The 21358-nt window shown below is 38.0% G+C and overlaps 1 protein-coding gene across 6 annotated transcripts; it reads left to right on the forward strand.

The window, feature by feature from the left end:
• Positions 1–864: 864 nt before the first annotated feature.
• LOC122993665 (homeodomain-interacting protein kinase 2-like) lies at positions 865–19919 on the forward strand. Of its 6 annotated transcripts, none has more exons than XM_044368019.1 (20): positions 865–1229; positions 6690–6865; positions 6963–7259; positions 7673–7725; positions 8769–8835; positions 9061–9131; positions 9962–10064; positions 11681–11740; positions 15035–15252; positions 15548–15733; positions 15840–16021; positions 16213–16336; positions 16612–16722; positions 16841–16927; positions 17039–17190; positions 17631–17744; positions 18647–18709; positions 18847–19041; positions 19150–19232; positions 19317–19919. In XM_044368019.1, exons 9-20 carry the CDS (start codon positions 15052–15054, stop codon positions 19448–19450), a joined length of 1632 nt encoding a protein of 543 aa, XP_044223954.1. In that variant the 5' UTR covers positions 865–1229; positions 6690–6865; positions 6963–7259; positions 7673–7725; positions 8769–8835; positions 9061–9131; positions 9962–10064; positions 11681–11740; positions 15035–15051; the 3' UTR covers positions 19451–19919. The 6 variants fall into 6 exon arrangements, with proteins under 6 accessions (XP_044223954.1, XP_044223957.1, XP_044223958.1 ...); XM_044368024.1 differs by having other exon boundaries at positions 868–1229; positions 18850–19041; XM_044368022.1 differs by lacking the exons at positions 6690–6865; positions 6963–7259; positions 7673–7725.
• Positions 19920–21358: the final 1439 nt, after the last annotated feature.

Below are 21358 nucleotides of genomic sequence, written 5' to 3' on the forward strand. Positions count from 1 at the left end.
ATGATAAGACTTCTGCAAAAGATACTACAGTCAATAAAATAAAAAATATTTTGCATCGGTGCCATTAGATTGAGCCAAGCCAGTGATTCAGAGCTGATCCGTCCTTGACTCAAGTGTTGCCTCTCTGCTGCATGCTCATGTCTGCGATTCTTTGATGTGAGAACATTGCCCCCTGCTGATTTCCTTTTGTACACTATCACAGGCCTGACAAGCCAAGCTGATTGACAGTAGACATGTGGGATGGGGTCAGTTACACGCTGTAGAACGATCACTCTTTGCTTTGACAACTTGTTGTTTTGGTTTTTTTTTTTTGGTCCACTTGACTCTCATGTCACAACTCTAGTGTGTCATTTCCATGTGAGTCTCATGTGCTGCAGCAAATGTATGATATGCTGTTGATATATATTTGGACTTTCCAAATCAAAGTGGTTGGAGGAATCACACAGAATAAAGTTTGAGTGGTCTAAATAATTCAGCTATAGTCTAAATAAATATTCATCATGTAACGAAAACATACTAATTGATTCAGTGTATCCTTATTCTCACTGCAGAATTAAAGCCCCTGAAAACTTGGTATCAAATCTTAATTACGTCTCTATAATATTAAATATTCATGACTAAATAAGCAACAAAAAAAAATGGAAAAAAAATCCCTAAGTGTTATTTATTTAGAGTTTAACACTTGAAAACTCTGATGAGAATGTGAAACTAATTAATTACAACTGTTTGGGTGTTCAGATCAGATTTGATGGACAGCCCTCCTATTGTCATCACATTTTGATTCCAATCCTGTCATTAAAGGGGACCTATTATGCTCATTTCCAGCTCTATATTTTTATTCTGGGACTTTGCATCATTCACAGCTCAAAAAAATCCTTATCTATCTTATACTGGCCCTTTATGCAGCCCCTCAGTTCAGCCTCTGTATGAAACAGGCCGCTTTAGCTCCTGTTTCCTTACAGTGTGTGATATGATGATATTAGATCATGAAAAATTAAAATGTCTCCACAATCTGCCTTTACAGAGAGATCATGAGTACCGTGCTACAGTGAACATCGTATCAGTTCAGCTCCGTGACGGCACGCAGTTTGCTAGCAGGACGCTAACGGGTAACACCACCAACATGGACGAGCGCCTCGTACCACATCTCCAATCTGCCGGAAAAATCTACAGCAGTTTTAGGAAGCTCACCTGCTGCACATCATGTTAAACTAACAGCTGGGCTGCAGGTAAACACCACTGTTTGGCGGTTAGCTCGCCTGCTAACTGGTAGTACTAACTTCTGTCATGCCACAAGCTAGCGTGACGTCAGCTCTGGTGTACTGTGTTGGTGCCTTTTTTTTAATGGTGCACATCCTGCTAGTTATCTAAAACGATACTCTAATGCTTCTGCACAATATCAACTGTTTGCTTTTCAGCTGTGAAATTAGTTTCACATTAGTTTTTCTTCTTTTTCTCCTTCTTTACCCCAAATGTCAACTTCTCAAATCCATCCATACATGTTTGAACCCAAATATGATCCAGAATATGAAAGTGGACAGCACGAACATCTGCAGCAACAAAGATTACAGCAGGACGTCTCCTTTGGAAACCTAGCATTCAGAGCAGTCTGAAGCCTGAGTTTTCTGCTCACAGGGATAACTTTTACATATGTTTACCTCATTATTTGAAACTTTGGCCATGTTTAATATGAACATCCAACATTATAACATTATATGTTTGACAGAAAATAAGGAAAAGCACACTAAGTCATTTTTCAATCCAAAATGCCAAAAATATCCTCTCAAATGTGAGGATTTGCTGCCTTTCTGTGAGTTATGTGATAGTAAACTTAATATCATTGAGTTTGTTTTTGGTTGGTTTTGAACAAAACAAGCAGTTTGAAGATATTACTTTGGGCTTTAAGAAATTTTTCACAATTTTCAGGCATTTTATAAACCAATCAAATGATGATTACTTGATTAATCACAAACATAAATTGCACATTAATCAATAATCATTACTTGCAACCGTATTTTGTTTTGCCCCCTAATCATTCAGTAGCAAATGATGAATCCGTCATGCTGACATCATTTTTCTGGTGGCAATGAAGATGCTGTAGCGGCGGCATGCAATGGAGCAGTAAACCTGATGTTTTTTATGACGATCAAGACAGTATGTCGATTAAAGAGTTGTTCTCTCTCAACAGTGACTTGTAACAACTCATCCAAGCTTGACGTCTTTTTTCTATTGCTATTTTTCATTGAATGGAGGAAGATGATGTTCCCCATTTTTAATACTTCCTACAAAGCTCTGATTGCTTGACAGTTTCTTGAGGGGAGACAGCCATCAGTGAGCATATGGCACCATTTTCTGAATTGCTAAACAAATTGCAGATGACTCAGGTCTAAAACTAGGCTACAGACAAAAAAAACCCATCACAGACAGAAATCTCTCAATAATTATCAAAACTGCTCTAACTTTTAAAATTGTGCATTTATGCAGGACCTCTTTGCTCATGTAAAGAAATATGTTATCAAAGACTTTAACAACTTCAACACATTCACCTCAACATTTCAGCCTCTTTAACTTTTTAGCACTTTGATTGCTGCACTTTCTTGTTGTTACTTTAATTTTTTAACTGAAAATTAAAACTTCTCTCTGGCACTCTTTCTCATTGCGCTTGTACCTGGTCAGCTACTTGAGAATTTGTACTACGGCTCTTTTCTGTCACTGTTTACTAATGTTTGACTGTCTTGCATCGCTTGTAAGTTGCTTTTGATAAAAGCCAAATGCCAAAATGTAAATGTAAAATGTAAATGTAATTTAAAAAAAAAGAAAAATGCTAACTAAAACCACAAAGCTAACAAATTCAAAACAAATCTTAAGCTTTAAAATAATGTGCTGTTTCAGTTCTAATATGTATCACTAAGTGCCATGTGGGTCCAATTTCATTTGTCAGCCAAGAAAGCACATATTTCATGATGAAATTTTCATGTCTACTAGCTGACACATCCAACATAATGGTTGAAAGATTCTAAATAAATGGTAAAACACCTGGTGAGAGAAATTGGTATTCTAACAGTAGCCCTGCGTCCAACTGATGATAATCTGTATTCACACAGTCCTCCATGTCAGATGAAAGCCTTCAATTAGCAGTCAATTCTATTCAGTATTTCCTATCATGCCACCACTATTTACATTCTCTGTCAGCACCCAAGGCAGCTCCCTGCCCAACAGTTGCAGGAATCACTCCTGGTGAGAATATGAGTAACCCTGCTGTGAACAAAGTGCTAAAAACAAGTGTTTTGTAGTAATCAGAGTCATGGGTTTCTAATGCCTGATGCTCCCTACCTCGTGGCTGTAGATGTGAGGCGCCATGAGTTGAAGTGTCATCCTTTCAGTCTTAACCCCGGATAAAAAACTGGGACTCCAGTGAAGAGATGAAACACCTCTGACGCTTTGATTTGCAGCCTCATGCTGGCGGGGGTTTGCGCAGGCCCTCAGCGTGATGCTTGTATCCTCACCAGGTGTTCTTAGTGGAGATGAGCCACTGATTGAATTCTGCTCTGCTACCTACATGACACTGCTGAAATCACAGTAAATGCATTCAAAACAATACAGTAACCACCTCCTAGTTTAATGCACTCAAACAAAAGGGCAGACACAAGAGTCTGGCTAAGCTATTGTAATATTAGCTTTGTATGTGTGCGGCTGGCATCATGCTATTATTATGAAATGACAAGCATTGCCTTGAGAGATTCTTTTCTGGGGATAATAAAGCATCAGCAGTAGGCCACATCTCTTGCAACTCAATAACCAAACTCATACTGAGATGGTGAGGAGCATCTCAGTTCCTTTGTGTGTTTGTAAATCGGTCCAGTGTGGAGATTTTCATTCAGTGTCATTATTATTAGTATTGTACTGTGGTAGTATGGGGTGCCAGGCAAATAAAGGAACATATTTTCTAAGCCAGGAGCAGGCCAGTGGGAGTCCGATTTCAATGAAAAAGCGCTAAAGGCCAGTCTGCAGCGACCCTGCCTCTACTCAGCCCATATGTCTTGCTGGGTCAGTCCAATAGCGCTGCAGGTCAGCTGGATTTCTGACAGATCCCTGCTGGAAGAGGTGAACTGAAACAAAAAATTAATTCCATTTTTACAGGATGTGGTGCATTCATGAAATTATTATGTAAACTCTAAAAACACACACACTAAAATATAACAAAAACATAAGGGATAACCTGTAGATATAACAATCTACAAATTTACAAATGGATCTTGAAACGATAAATCAACTCAACAGTTAGTCTACAGAAAATTAATAAGCAACAATTTATAAACTGTTTTATTGTCTAGGTTGTTTATTAAGAAAAAAAAGCCAAACATTTGCTGGTTCTAGCTTCTCAAATGTGAGGATGGGCAGCTTTTCTCTGTTTTCCATCACTACAATTTTAACATCTTTGGGTTGTGGACAAAACCCTGCAGCTGTGGGGAATTATCGCGTTTGGCACGTTTCATTAATCTCTGACAAATGATTAACCGATAAATTAATTAGGAAAATAATCATTTGTTGCAGCCACAGAACAAATGGCTGTGATTATGGTTGGGTGATGTGGTTGGAATCATTATCATATTAATGAGGATATTTTGATATTGATATATACTGTATAATATGGTAAATGCTAACTAGCATATTAAATATTCAGACTGTGTTCCACTGTTTTACATTAAAATGGGGGCAAACTCTTTGAATGTGTAAAATAAACTTCAATAGCAAATTGATTGCAATTTTAAAAATATGATTTTGTAAACTATAACATGATAAGATCATATCATCACAATATTGTTTAGCTAAAAGTCAATAAATGATTAATCAAATTTTGGGCCCACAGTAGCTCTGATGGGAGACACACTGTGAAAAACAAATACAGGGAAAAGAAAAAATGTAAAACATACATCAATAACAAACACGTGCTTGACTGGATTACTTTTTATTAGCCCTGGATATATCTTCCCTAGTTATTCTAAACCCCTAAACATCAAAATGAAAGCACTGCCTCTTATCTCTTTTACTGCAAAGTCATTGAACATTGGGTGAGCAACTGGACTGTAATACAAGCAGAGGTAGAAAGTAATTAAGTGCATTCAGCTAAGCTCCTGAGTACCATTTTCAGGAACAAGTACTTTACTTGAGTGTGTCCTTTTTATGCTATTCTGTACTTCTACTCCACTACATTTATTTGACAGCTATAGTTAGTGACTCTGCAGATGAAGTCTTTACTTATAAAACATATTTCTATTTTATAGATAGTAATAATAGTAATAATAATTCAATAGTTTAACATGTATAGTTCAATTAATATAGTAGTGTATATAGTGATGAAACACAATGAAAACATTTGACACTTTAATTTTATACAACAGTAAATACTACTTAAACTTTCACTACATCCTACTTATTCTAGGCTACTTACTCATTTTATATATGTACAATTCTGAATGCAACACCACATGTAGTACGTGTAGAGTGTAGAATATTTTTACAGTGAAGAATTGCCAAATTTGCTGAGGTACGGCTGATTTTACTAATAAAAACAACATGGGAAATTTAGGTCTAAATGAAGTTAACATTGAGAACAGATTAATTGACTAGCTGTGGGATGTTGTGGAGGCTTTGGACTCAGTTAGGTTTAGTTTGGTAATGTTACTCATATAAGCTAACTATTTGAATTTGTGCGCATGTGGAATACAGACAAAATGCATGATTATATGAGTCCTTCTCGTCATCTTTAGCTAGTTACATTTAACTTTTCCTCACTGATATCTAAGCTACATTATCTTTTCGGCTATTGCTATCTGTACTTGCATTTTGTTCTTGTGTTTATGCTGCAGCAGCAGTGTAAACTGGTTGGGTGTGTTGTGCTCCATCTTGTTCCACCAATCAACTGTGAGGACACTCGGATGCCTTGCCCAAACCTTGTTAAGCTTTATAGATTTGTGGAACAGCGTTGCTATGGTGAGGCGGACAACTGCATGTCAGCCAACTGTGATAAGTTTTTTTTTTTTATTCATTTACTTTTTATTTTTGTATGGCGATATAACGCTAACATTATTTGTGCCCTCACTACTCATGTTTGCCAGTTTTGCAGCTACAGATGTTGCTCATTTCATTTGACGGGATTGGCGCTGCATTACCATGGTGGTGTCGCGGCAGTAAAAGAGGGGGCTACACTGGATAACTGTAGACGCTAGGTGGCAGCAGAATGATGTGATGAGTGTGCAATCAGTTCTTTTCAGTGTACTGAACATTGATTACACTGAAAAGAGAGTGCCATACAGCCCAAGCTTGCAACTCAACATTACAGCATAGCCTTGGCCATATTGCGTGGATTGTCCCTAAGCACACGTTTATAAATCAGAATGCATTTAGAAATCTGATTACTCACACACAGATTCTGAATACAGATTTGCAGATTTCCATACACATTCACAAAGTTCAGTACACATTTAGAAATTCTTTACACATTTACAAATTTGATTACGCACACACAGATTGAGATAAAATTACACAACACTCCACACACATTTAAAAATAATTTTGCTACAGTAATACCCCCATACTTTTGCACCCTAGTAGAACCGGGTCTGTCTGCGTCATCATTTTCGAAAGACACTGTTTCCGCCCATCCAGACTAAAACACAATCTTACAGGCTTACAGGCACTGGTATCCACAAGGTGGCTCGGAAGGTCCTGACCATCAACAGGTATTTACCTGATGGTGACAGAGACACTCAGGTGCACTGAACTATCTGTCGATCAGTCAGACTGTCCGGGACCAGCTGGGCCTGCCGCACCAGAAAATGTTCCGGCTGATCCTGACCCACAAGTGAGTAAAACACTTTTGAAAAGATGGTGATTGTGAACACTTAAACCACTGAAATTACCCTCCAATGAACACGTAAATAATCACTGCAACAATGCAGATTTCAGGGATGCTTCTGACATTGGAACTGGACTCTCGGCAACAGTCCAGCACGACTGGTAAATCAGCTTAAGGAGAACCACGGGGAGGAATGGCTGACCTGGTTGGCACACTATCTTGGGGAGTGTGCTGACTTTGTGGATCAGCCCAGCCTCTTCCCAGTGGTGTGCCAGGAGCACCAGGAGCCCATCAACATCCTCACCAATCGCTGGCTGCTGTCCATGTACGGCAGGGCCATCCTCTCCCACGTGGACCATATTAAGGCCAGCATCACCTCCACAAAAGATCAACCAAAAAGGTAATAAACAATCTGACTGTGTAATAGATTTCCATGTACGTAATACATACTCTCATATACGCAGATACAATATACTGAAATGCCATCATACAGAATATTTTTTTTTAACAGTAACTGTGAACGTTTATCAATAGTTTATGTAAAAGGATTTCACAACGCTAGATGAGAGCATTCTAATTGTGTATATGAGCACATTTTACTAGTATGTGTGAAAGCTTTCCAGTAGTTTTAATGAGAGTATTTCAGTTGTGTATGTAAAAGCATTTGAGTTGTATGTGTGTGGTTTTCAGGATAGTATGTGAATGAGTTTGGTTTCATATGTGTATGTGAGAGGAAAAGTACATGTATATGCATGGTAATTCTGAATAATGTCCCTACCAGCCCCTCACAAATCTGTCTGTTCTTTTTCATAGGAGAGCTGCTTGGTGTTGACTACCTGCTGAGTCAGACTGGACAGCCCCTGAAGGTGAATCCCAACTCAGAAGAAGATGAGGGCCTCCAGGAAGATCAAACACCTGATCTTGCTGTGTCAAGTCTGCTTAATGACCTGGGCTTCTCTGTCTCCTCCCATAGTTCTGTATATATTTTCTACGTTCTGTACATATGTTGTCTATAGTTACTATTGAATGAATGAATGGAGGGAGTCACTTACTATTACAGCTGCAACAATTAGTCGATTAATCAATTAAGTTGTCAGCTATTAAATTAATTGGGAACTATTTTGATAACCAATTTATCGTTTTGAGTCATTTTTTAAGAAAAAAATGTCCAAACTCTCTGATTCTAGCTTCTCAAATGTGAATATTTTCTGGGTTCTTTAGTCCTCTATGACAGTAAACTGACAATGATATATTGTGTTGTGGACAAAACAAGACATTTGAGGACGTCATCTTGGGCTTTGGGAAACAGTGATCAACATTTTTCACCAGTTTCTGACATTTTATAGACCAAATAACTGATTAATTAATGGCGAAAAGAATTGACAGATTACTTTATAGTGAAAATAATTGTTATTTGAAGCCCTACTTTCTATAATGTTTAATGGCTGATTGAAAATAAGTTTGCTCACAACAAAAATGTATCCTTTGTTTTTGTGTGTGTTGTGGATAAATGTGTGTGCTAAATATATAAACTTAAATTTAAATATTCATTGTAGAATTATTAATACATCACTAATATAATGTTAATAATCAGTGATGTGTTAACAAATTATATGATTTCCAATAATAATAATTAATATAATAAACTTTTCAGTATATAATGAACACCTCAATTTCTGGCAATGGTGGAACTTAAACCAGGAACCTTGGGATCAATTTTTCTCTCATATAAATGTATACAGAAATAGAAATATCTCTTTTTTAAAATAATTTATGATATATATCAACATTTTAAAAACTTTTGTGATGGAGGATTAGGTCTAAAAAGAAAAGCCCTTTCTTCTCTTTTACTCTCCCTTTTTTCTCTCTTTTTTCCTCCCTTTTCTTCTCCCCCCCGACCCCTTAACAGACTATTGTTGCCCGGCTTTAATGCAGGGGGTTTCAGGAACAGCTTGCCTAAGCTCTCAGGGAAGAAGGTACAGCGTGACTGTTTTATTTAGAAAGTCTGAGGGACAGCACTTGTGAGGCTTTTTGTCTCTGGTAATGAAATGTTCAGTTCAGTAAGAGGGTCAGGTATTTCAAATACATTACTGGCCCGGTCCATTATTCCTGACAGTCAGGTGTATGCCGAATTCTACGGCAGAAAGTCCTTCTCATCATGTAAACCTGGTTTCTTCTCTTCTCTGTTTGCCGAGCTGCAGGCAAAAATCTACAACATCCAGGAGGTGTTCACCAAGGAGTGCCAGAAGCTCACAAAGGAACTCCAACTCAGGTATGAAGCCTACTTATCACACTACCGGCCTGCCAGAGAGACACTGATTCAAACTGTATTTTGTCTATTATGAACACAGTCTATAGTGGCAGAGTAACACACTGATGATTTCCAAACTGCATCTGATGCCACGCTGTAAAGTATCTGTGTGCATTATGAACACACACTTGATTTTACATGCTAACATGATGCTTAAATAATGGAAAAGACTAAGGGAATGATTTTCTGGGTGTACTCTTACTTTCTTAGGATCTTGTCAGACTAGTTCAGACTAGGGTTGCATCTAACGATCAGTTTCATTTTTGATTAATCTGCCAGTTATTTTCTCAGTTAATCTGAGCCTGTTGTTCTATAAAATGTAACAATAAAGTGAGAAATCTGTTCCAGGGTGATCAGATTGTTTTATTCAACCATCAGTTGAAAACCAAAGATATTTATTTTACTTTCATATATGACAAAAGAAAAGCATCAAATGTTTTCCTTAAAAAAAAGACTAAAACAGTTAATGATTCTCAGTTTAAGTTTCTGTCAGTTGACTCATCAATTAATTAGCTAATTGTTGCAACTTTAGTTCAGACAGATTCCTCTTTAATATATTGATGTGTAATTATAAATTAATGTCAAATTAATTAGGTATTTCACTTCTAAACCATTGCCTCAAAGCAGGAGACTTCCTGCCTCAGTGTAATAAATAACACAGCAGGGAAGGAGACACAAGACTGTCTGTGTGTTTGTGTGTTTGTATTCATCTGTGTGTTTGTCTCATCTGACCATTTCTCTGCCTGTGCTGCAACCACCTCTGTCTAATGGCTTGTCTGTTTGTCTTTCAGGGATCTCATCATCGACAGCTTCATTCCCTTAGAGGAGAAAAACAAGATTGTCAGCGGGGCTTTCTTTGATGAGGAGGATGAATGCTGGAAGATAAGGCAGATGGTAAAATCACTTCATTTGCTCCTAAAGGCACATGTAACAGAATTTTAAGCTCTGTGATTGACTTTTTCTTGACAAGATGCACCTTGGGAGTTGTAGTTAACGTCTACCTTGAAGTTTTTATGTCCACAGTTTTTCTACCTTTGACTTTGAAAAAAGAGCCAGACATTTTCTAACACAGTTGTTCATCTTTTGTACCGCTGATTCAATTAGGTTTGTTTCTAGAACAGATCAGGGTGTCTTTAGTAGGCATCAGGCACAGTGTTGTGGGTGGGCCTAATGGGCCTGGGCCCACCCATTTGTACAACGGGCCCATCCTAAATGACTGGGAGAACATATATTTTTTTAACTTTTATTTATAATAATTAAAATTGACACATGACAGGGGACATGACGGGAGTGGGCCAAGAAGAAAAAAACAGACAAAAGCAACAAAATCATCCGATGGAGAAACTGGAATCATAATGTTTCTCCTAAAGAACTAATGGAAGATGATTCATTGATTATAAATGCTGCCATAAATGAATGATTATGATCTAATCAACCTGCTCCTCTGAGACCAAACTAAAACATCAGCAACTGTCCAAATCATTTCAGTCAAACTTTGACAATATAACAATCTTATATAAATGATTTTTTTTTTTTGGCACAAACGTGCCAGGGTCCCAACAGTCCCAAACAAACAAGTATTGTTAAAGGCTCATTTATATGCAAACATTATTTGATAAAGTAGATATTTTTTGCAGTGTTGGTTATTGTTAAACTGTTCTCCTTCTTCAGCAAGTATTAGAAAGTTTTCCTTCATACCTGAGTCAACTATCAGCTGAGTTCCTCTTCCAAAAATCATTTTCTCTGCACAGACTCCCACACTGTAACTGACAACTAGCTGAAAACCTCCAGTCAGAGAGCTTTTTTAAACTTTAACAGTGTCACACAAACTAGGATTAACTTTAAAACTGGATCAACTCATCATTTTAGAGTTAAAATCGTCATACCTTGAAATTTTGAGAAATGATACAATGAAAAGAGGAGTAACTGACAACACATTAGACCACATCTTCAGTCACATTTCATGCTCCCAGAACTAGGAGTACCTGGTGAGAGCACCTTGAAATTCATAAAGAGGTGATCAGAGACTTACTCTACAAGGGCCAATCACCTGCTCTGGAGCTCAGGAAGAGGCCTTTCATCATTTGTCATCAAGAGTATGCAAGAAAACTGAACATCTCATGAATCAGGGAAACCAGAATCGTCATGTGTGCCAACAACATGAATGAACACAGCTCCTGCCGGTAGTGAAAGGCATATTAAGAATGGTTCTCAGGGGGAGATGCTTAGAAGCTCAATCTGTTGCTTCTTGCTTTCGGGGAGAGTCATATCAGCTCTAGTGGATGGCAGGAGCAGCCACATCCCCTACCGAGATTTGAAATTCACCCATCTGCTGCGGGAATCTCTCTTCTTCAGCAAGTATTAAAAAAATTATCTCCCTTTGGAAGATTTCAGGAGCACTAGGAGTCCCAAATGGAAGGCGGTGGATGAAATACCTTCCTAACAGTGTGTGAAAGTTGTAAGTTTGGCACTGTCTTTGTCTAAAGGGATTTCCATGAATCTTGTTGCAGCATCCAGCAGTGAGAACACACATGAACCAGCCAGCTTGGGGAGTATGTCATCCAGAGTGGGTAAGATTTTTCCTCGCTCCACAGCTTCATTGAGGCGATTAAGTCCCACACATATTCTCACTCATCCATTTTTTCTTGGCACAGGCACCATCGGGGTGCACCATTGAGTTGGTTCAGTTATCTCCTCAATAATCCCAGATTTGATAGTTGAAATCAAAGTTGTCTGGTGGTGGAAACTTCGCCATGGTTGACTTCTGACACAATGTAATGTGTAATGGCCAGTCCTTGCGAGTATTCACTGGTTCCAAGCCTTAATAGGAGCCATGTTGGGGACATACACACTGTGTACACTGCTGCTGCTCCAGTAATAATTTTAAAATGGGTTTCCTTTGCTTTTGGTGCAATCTGAAACTTAAAAATTGTTGCTCTTAATTTCTCAGCTTCATCCTTGGAGAAATATTGTAAAATTTAGTTTCTGTTTCTTAATGATAAGGGATATAATTCCTTGACAAAGGCTTTCCGGATTATGGTGTGGGGCAATTTTAGATTAGTGAGATGATGTCCATTCACCAAAAGTTTAGGAAGATGTGGATTTACATTATTTTGATATAAATTGTAAGACATAATTATAGATTGCGGGATAGCTTTGATAACATTATCATACTGTTTTTGGTTATTTGAATTAAATTTTGAACAAAAAGTCTCAAAAGGTATAACATTTCCAGTATTTTCCAATAAGTGCATTACAGCCCTTATTCCTTTTTCTAGCCAGTTTTTGTAAAATAAGGATTTATTCCTAAATACCACATACCTGCAATTCCACACTGGGGTGTTGTGGGGACTAAAATTATGCTTGTAGATAATTTTCCAAAACAGTAATACCTGTTGATGAAACATGGATAATTTAACAGGGAGCTTTTTTTTAGGACAATTACATCTAAGAAAGAGGTTGATGCCTCCTAGTTTCATAAAAACTTGGTTTGGGAAATGAAACCATAAGCTGTTTTCATTTTTCTAAAAAGATCTTAGCCACTTTGTTTTAATAGTATCGCCAATATCAATGGCGTTTAGCCCTCCTTCCTTCATACTCTTTAACCATAATTCCTTTTCTAATATAGTGTGTTTTTCTTTTCCAAATATAAGCAAAGTTAACCTGATTTATAGCTTTTATTGCATTTTTGGGAAGTGACATCAAGTAAATTGGGTAAATTAATCTTGAAATACACTCCATTTTTGTAAGAAAAATTTGGTCAATAATAGAGATGTCGAGTTTAGATAAGATTTACATTTGTCTTGATTATTCCAAATATTGGGATAATCTAGTGTGTTATTATCCTTTGTAATGTGTATGTCAGTCATTGCAGTGAGTTTTCGGTTATGTCACTTACAGTCAAGTCTCAAAATGGACATACACACATGGACGTGTATCCATATAATCAGTGTGTAAAATGGCCTCCTTCCTAAACAGAGTAGGCCTGCATCAACATCCAGTATGCCATGAACAATTAAAACATGTTGGTGAAAACACTTTAAAACAGATTCAAACACAATCCTGTTTACTTTACACACATCAACACAGCGTCGATACCTTCATTCATCATTAACAAATTAATTATTTTGACTAAACAGTGAAAGAACTTGAGCGCTTTTCAACTAACCATCAAATTTCCAAACCTGATTTTGCATCTGTTTATTTAAGGATATTGTATATACTTAAAAGTATGAATGACTTTCAAATATGCAGAGGAGGAGTAGAACCGCAGAGTTTAAATATATTAATTATCCTATATGTTAATTGTTGACACAAAATAAGCTGCAGCACACCAGTTTTATCTTCATTCTACCATTGTCAGCATATTTTGATTTATGTATATTAATATTTGAGGTGTACAGAATGTGTATTTTGGTATGTCAGGTGCTTCACAGAGGTGAACTCTTTTTAGCTGTTGCTGTGTTTAAAGGGAATGAGAGGAGCCTATGTGTTCAGTCATTACTGAAGCTTGGCCTGACTCCACCTGCTGATTGTGTATTCCTCCCACTAATAACGTGTTCAGTATCCCCTCCACATTAGCATCAGGCTATTTCCAGGTGTTTGAGTGTACCAGAGACCAGCACAATTATAATACTAGGCATGCAAATTCTGACAGAATACAGTGATATAGCAGTTTTTGGATCTAAAGAATTTAAGTGTGTGGAGGCCAAAATTTGGAACAGTTTTCCAGATGATGTGAAATCTTCAGATTCTATTTCCTTTTTTTCTTACTTTTCATTGAATAAAATTAAAGGAGTGGAGATGGATGAATGTATCTAGTATTTACATAAAAAACATGCAACTCGTAATGAGTATCTACTGTATCTGCATGTCACAACTGTCAGTCAGTAATGTAGCAGGGGCACAGCAGCTAGGATTACTATGGACATTAGTTACTTTAATGTTTAGTGTTTTTATCCTGTCATGCTTCAACTTTATGCAGAACACATGTTTTTATGTGCTGTTTACAGTTTTTTACTTTGTATTTCTGCATGTCCATGTTTATGTTTAAAATCTAGGTGCTGTCATTTCTCAGCTTTCCCTGTGAATATGTGAAAAAGTGTGTCATGTTTTATGACAAAATAAAAACAAATCAATGAAAAGATGAATCCCCTCGGGACTGCCGGTGGATGTCTGAATCTAAAATTACAGTTTAATGCATCAATACTCTGTTTGTCCAAATAAACTATGAATATAAGACTTGAGCACACATTACTGGATATATATTGCTGAACCATACTAGTGTTTCCATATATTGCATTGACACCCTACAGCAACACACCTAATCTATGAATTTTTCATAATTGTATAACAGTAAAAACTTTTATTGCAGAATGTATCTCAGAGTACCTGGTTCAAAACTTTATTTATATTTGAATTGAAGGTGATGTCGTTGTGAGGCCTTTAGAACTCATGTTAACTGAGTTTTGTTACATCATCAATCATCAGTCATCATTCCATCAAAGGAGTCTGGTGATGATGTTGCGCATAAATTAGAATTCTGTGAGTTCTACTCATTTAAGTTTGAGTGGTTGAACGGACACCAACACTCGAATTAACAAGTAAGCGATCATAAGAAGAGGACTGTAAATCGACCACTGTGATACATGTAAGAAGCTCTTTCTGTCTCTTGGATGTAGCAACATTTCTGTTAGTATAAAGAAGCATAAAATGGAAATATACCAGTAGAGTACAAGTACCTCAAAATTGTACTTAAGTACAGCACTTGAGTAAATGTACTTAGTTACTTTCCATCACTAGAATTAAAACACTGTTGTGGGCATTTACAGTGAATGAAAGTAACTTCTCCAATTTCTTTTCAGCTTTCTGAGAGAAAAAAATGGCAGAAAGACTATTGACGACAATCTCATCCATTACTCGTAATAAGAACCCCTTCGAACTCCCCGGAACATATGAATTCATGAAGGTTTTGGGACAAGGCGGTTTTGGACTGGTGCTGAAATGTCTTAAGAAAGACACAAAAGACATTGTGGCTGTAAAGATCCCCAGACACGACCACAACACTACTGACATCAAGGAGGTAGGACACTTTATTGATTCTCGATGTTCACAGCTGTAAAAGAGTTTGTACAGTAAGGGGTACACTGAGTATTCAGTATTAAGTAAATTATATTTGCTAATTACAAGTGCAAAAAGGCAATTCCCTTCAGTTAGTGCTAAATAATACAGTAACAGGCACATCTATTGACAAGTATTTACTTGGTATGATGCTCTGCCTTTCTAAACTGTCCTCTTAGTCCAACTGTTTCCCCTGACTTTCATACAAGTTAACATATGAACTATCTGTAAACTAATCCTTTCAAACTTGTCTCCAGTTTTCTATGCTGCAGAACTTGATGCACCACAACTTGGACAAATGCAATATTGTCAAGTTTTATGATTGGTTTGAGGTGAGGAATGGAAAGGCGCTGGTCTTCGAGTCGTTGGACATCAGTTTAGACGACTACATTTACTATCATCACCCATTATGTCTGAGTAAAATCAGAGTCATCGTCCAACAGGTATGAATATGGTACCATTAGATAGCAAGTAAAGCACTGAACACTGTGTCAGTTTGAAACTGTGCTACATGCTCTTTTCTTATATTACTGACCTTGTACTTTGCAGTTGGCCACAGCATTCGACGCACTCAAAAGAATCAGAGTGATCCATACTGATGTCAAACCAGACAATATAATGGTGGTGAATCGCTGGACTAATCCCCTCAGAGTCAAGCTGATAGACTTCGGCTTGGCCATGTCCACAACTCAAGCCTGGACGGGCATGAGATTGCAGACAGTCTACTTCAGGTGAGGTCTATAGAGATACTGATCATTATCATACTGGAGTGAGATTGTAGTCTTGCAGTTTTACTATTAGTAGCTGTGTGCTTTCTGTCTATACATGTTATTTTAGTTTGTCACTGTGCTAGACTGTATTTTTAATACTTAAAATATGACAATGTTCCTCATTCTCTGTAATGCTTTTCTTCCACATTCAGGGCTCCGGAAATCATTTTGGGCCTTCCATTTTCGGAGGCCATTGATATGTGGTCACTGGGAGGTGTGCTGGCTGCCATGATCCTCGGCTGTATACTGTTCCCTGCAAAAGATGAATATGAAGCAGTAAGTTACTAAGCTAAGTCGTGTTAGAGCCACCACTCTTCAGCAGTGGAGTTTAGCTCACGCTCGGCTGGTGATTCAAAATTGTGAGGGAAAATTAAGATTAAAATGGTCTTTGTTTAACATCAGTACCTCAGTAGAAAGTACTGTGATCAAGGTTATACATTAGACTGTACATTAGCTAGTGTTGCTAGAATTTTAGCAACAGTATTTAGACAAGAAGACATAAGTGGCATGCCTGTTGCATATCTTATTGTGATGCTGTGTTTTATCTCCAGATGCGATTCATGACTGAACTCCTGGGTCAGCCGGCGGACGATCTTCTGAGGAAGGGAAGGAAAACACACTGTTTTTTCAACAAGACTGACACCAACAGCTGGAGGCTAATGGTACCACAACAATTCATCTTTACCAATCTCTTCTCTAATTAAGATGACGTATTTCAGTCTTCCAACATTTAACAGTTAATCAGTTAGATTTATTGACATATATTGAACCTTCTTTTAGACACCTGAAGAGTACTGGGGGAAAGATACTCAGCCTTACGTAGACCGCAGGAAGTACAAATATCCCTCTCTGGATCATCTGAAACGGGTAAGTGTTAAGTAGGTGGTAGCTGTCATTGTTACTGTCAGTTGATGTCTTTTAATGAATCATGAGGACGAGTTGACTGATGGTGGATTTGACCATTGTCTCCTAAACTAGATTCATCGGGAGGATAGATGTGATGAAGCTGCGGATCGGGAGCATTGTACTGAGCTTTTGAAGGCAATGCTCAAAATAGATGAGGCTGAGAGGATTACCCCCAGTGAAGTCCTCACTCATCCTTTCATTGCACAAGGCTGCAACAACTCTCGGTAAATATGTGTGTGTGTGTGTGTGTGTGTATCTGGTCTGTCATAGGCTACTTTTTGGGTGAAATTTCAGACTTAAGACCAGTTAATTGGGGATGGCTTGTCCAATTGGAGACAAAAGCTGTGTCCCCAATTGAGAAAAAGCTCATTTTTGGGTCAGTGGTTATGGTTAGTGTTAGGGTAAGTTTCCATGAAATTAATGTAGGTCTATGTAATGTTGTAATAATGTATGTAAAAGTGACCATGACCTGATGTGTGTGTGTATGTGTGTGTGTGTATGTGCTGAGATATTGGTAGTGATTTGAGTTTATGTTATCAGACAACAGTAAGTGTCAGTGATAGTTTATAATTTGATCATTAATTGATGTGCATACTTGCTTATTGTGGGGGTAAGTTCTGTGTCCTGGCCATCAGTGTAACAGTGAATGTTTGTCTTTTGATAGCAATGAAGCTCCAGAGGCAGCAGCTGCTCAACCCAGCCAGACCCAGACCCAGACCCAGACCCAGACCCAGACCGAGTCCGAAGTGCCAGCAGAGAAGACCACAGTAGATGAGAGGTAGGTGTTAACTCATCCTTGTCTTCTTTAGAGGAGTGTGTGGTACAGAGGCAACACTTCCTGCTTTTATCAGATTCAATCCTCCTTTTGGCTCAACACAAACTCATAATACTCTCTTTGATAAAAAAAAAAAAAAAAAATCTTTGGAAAAAAACTGCATTTACAACTCCAAAGCAGGTTTTCAGGAAGAACTGAGCCTAAAACTCTGTTGTGTTAGCAGCTCACAGTTATCTGAAGTTTACACTGTAAAAACCTCCAGGGTTTCAAAACTAAGAATCCTGTTTATTTTCTGCATGGAAAACAGAGTAATCTATCACCATATGCAAAAAGCTAATATTTAACATCTCGCTAACTGACTAACTTTAGCAACAGTAAGTTTAGCGTTAAGTTGGACAGTTCTCTGTTTTTTCACACCTCACTAATATTAAAATGCTAATGTTAGTTACAAACATCTTTATATCAGACTAAGGATGGTTAGATTTTCCCAGTAGTAGTAGTTTCTGTGTGGACTGAGCTCTGCAGTTGGACTTTCACACTGACTGGCTTATCTTCTGTAGAAATGGCAGCTGAGGCTCATGGGTATTGTGTTGTGTAAAGCCATTCGCCATACCAAACTGACTGGAAAACAAGGCTTCTCAGAAACAAAGCAATAATAATTCAAACTGATTGATTTAATATAAAGCTATAGTTAGGGGTAAATGACCCAGGAGAATTTGTGTCGAGGAACACTGAGGATATTATTCAAAGACAAACTTTGAAATGGGAATTTTACGCTACTAACAAATACTTGTGGAACCAGCAGCTCACCAACTTCATTTGTGACCTTTATGATGAAAATACAGGATGAATGAGGCAGCTTACTACTGACTCTGTGATTAACTTCATGTGTATTCATTCACCAGGACACGTGGAGCCCTCAGTCCAACTTCCACACAGCGGCTGTTAAGTCAGGAGAGCGCAATCAGGTAAGATGATTTCCTCTGGTCATCAACTCATCCCTCAGGTAGAGGAGAGACATTTCTTTCATGACACAAACAGAGATAATATCCTAACTGTGTGTTTGTGTGTTTACTTTGGTGACTCACATGAATAACACGTCGAGAAGTGAGGTGCTAGCTTCAGCCAGTGAGCACCCTGTTTGTGACCCTCCTGCCCCTGCTCTGACGGATGAAGCCACCAACATCCACCCAGACCACCACAGTCGCTCTCCAAAAATTTCACGGACGGTCATAATTATGGTTCGTCCTGCCACAGCCGAGAACACCGTGGCACTGGAAAGTGAGGAGAGTGACACCAGGTGAGATGATTTCCTCTGGTCATGATACTTAATAAATGCATGTTTTGCACGTTATGACAATAACAAGAATAACACACTAACTATGTATGTGTGTTTGTGTGTGTTTAGTTCGCAGTCTGGGATGTCAGAGTCTTCGCTGGAAGTCAGTGACAGTGACATGTCTTGGACATCTGAGGACTCCACCACATCTGGTAAGAAACAGTCACCTCCCCTTGTGTTTGAATCATTGTTCATTCAAAGGATGGATGAGGTATTTAATGTCCTTTGACTTTCAGATGACTCCAGGACCACAGAGGAGGAGGACAAGAAAATGACAAAGAAGAAGAAGAAGAACTGCTTCCGGCGCTTCTTCTCTTGGATGAAGAAGAACTTTTGCTGCTGCTGGACCAGTGTCGAAGAGGACGATTAAGGTAAGAAGGGAGGATCTGTGAAGGTTTTTATAGCATGATCTTCTATAAAAACCTTCGCAGATCTTCAAGGTGAGTTGGACACTCTAAATTGTATAGGAAGTATTCAGTGAAGAAAATACTTTTAAGAGTAGGCATAAAACTTTCCTTTTTGATAAAGTTTATAGTTAGGGCCGGCCAGGCTCGCCTTGGATCAGCCCTTAGTTATGCTGCTATAGGCCTAGACTGCCTTCCTATGATGCATTGAGCTCCAGTCTCCTCCTCCTCCTCCTCTCCATCTGTATTCATTCATGTACCATTAATGCATGTAACTAACTTGGCTTCTTCCCTGGAGTTTTTTGTGCTTTCTCATCTTGCAGGAAACTGTGGGTTGTAGGCCGAGCCTTTGCGGTCCTTCGCAGTACTGTTAGTGTCCTTCCCTGGCTATTGCTGCTGTTATTGTTATTGTTATGATTGTTGTTATTCTTGATTGTCTTTTCTCTGATGCTGTCAAAAATAAAAATTTGAATGTTTAATTAAAAATCAGAGTAACTTCCTTTGTTAAGGTGAACACTGTTGGTAGAATAGGCAGAGTCTCATCAAAGATAACTCCCAGATTCCTTACGGTGGTGCTGGAGGCCAGGGCAATGCCATCTAGAGTGGCCATATCATTAGATAATGTGTTTCCAAGGTGTTTAGGGCCAAGCACAATAACTCCACCACCACCAGCACTCTCCACCACCATCATCAAAACACCAAATGAGGGAATATCTTTTTGAAAAATGGTGTTTCTCAGCCTTGGCAATGATTCTACAAGTCTCTGGAACTCTTCTGGAGGGATGAACACCATCCCATATGATACATTGCTTTATCATCGCACTCAGAAAAAAATCCATATTGTCACAGCACTACTAACATATTCTTCATAACAGCCAGGTTTCATTAAGACAAAATGAATAAATATGATAATCTGATATGAAATTGTTTATTAATATACCTTTAGATGACAGATCTAATGTTTGAGTCCACATTTAATTCTCCTACTTTGTTGTACTATTGCAGTGGTGATGTTAATTTTTCATGCATATCTTCACTTCTGTTTACTTTAGATTTAATTGATTGAAGAAGTCGGGGGCAGACACAGTTTCTATGGGGCTTTGGGTGGGCAACTACTGGAATATATTTAATAACATCATCCTCTGACTTTTGAAATGTTTCGTTCATAGCTAATGATGGTTTATTGTTTATGGTTATTTACAATCTTGCACCTCAATGTCTTAAATAGTTTGTAACAACCTGTAGTCTTGGATCAAAGTATCAAGAGCTCCACTAGAGAGGACTGTTATGTTGACTTCTTTTCAGTTGAGACAAGGCAAGTTTATTTGTACAGCATATTTCAACAAGGCAATTCAAAGTGCCTTATATAAAACATTAAACATTTAATGTATTAACACAAAGTGCAAAAGCAACACATTATAAAGGACTTTTAAATACAATACAAGAGAATAGAAAGCCAAAATAAGATAAAATAGAATAACACAGATAAAATACGAGAATGAAAGCTACAATGAAGTGTAAGAAAAGAATCAAGAGCTTCAAATTTGATTTAATAAAGCCCACGTCATTTGCTGGACACCATCTTGACAGCAAGCGGTTGAATGATGACATGTAACTATACATGTCATCACTGGTCAGATTAGGCAGGGGCCCAGAGAAAACTATGGAGTCCAACATTGTCTTTGCATATGTACCCCCCGACTCAACATTAATTTTAGTGACCTACGATTGGCGTAATCGGGAATCATTTCCGCCAACATGAATAAAGATTGTACCATATTTACATTTATGCTTTTTTTGAGCATCACAACCCCCGCGAAATGACTTGTCTCACAGAATCAGAATTTGATCCATTCGGCCCGATCACATTTCGA

The sequence above is a fragment of the Thunnus albacares genome, chromosome 12 (assembly GCF_914725855.1).
Source record: "Thunnus albacares chromosome 12, fThuAlb1.1, whole genome shotgun sequence".
Taxonomy (NCBI): domain Eukaryota; kingdom Metazoa; phylum Chordata; class Actinopteri; order Scombriformes; family Scombridae; genus Thunnus; species Thunnus albacares.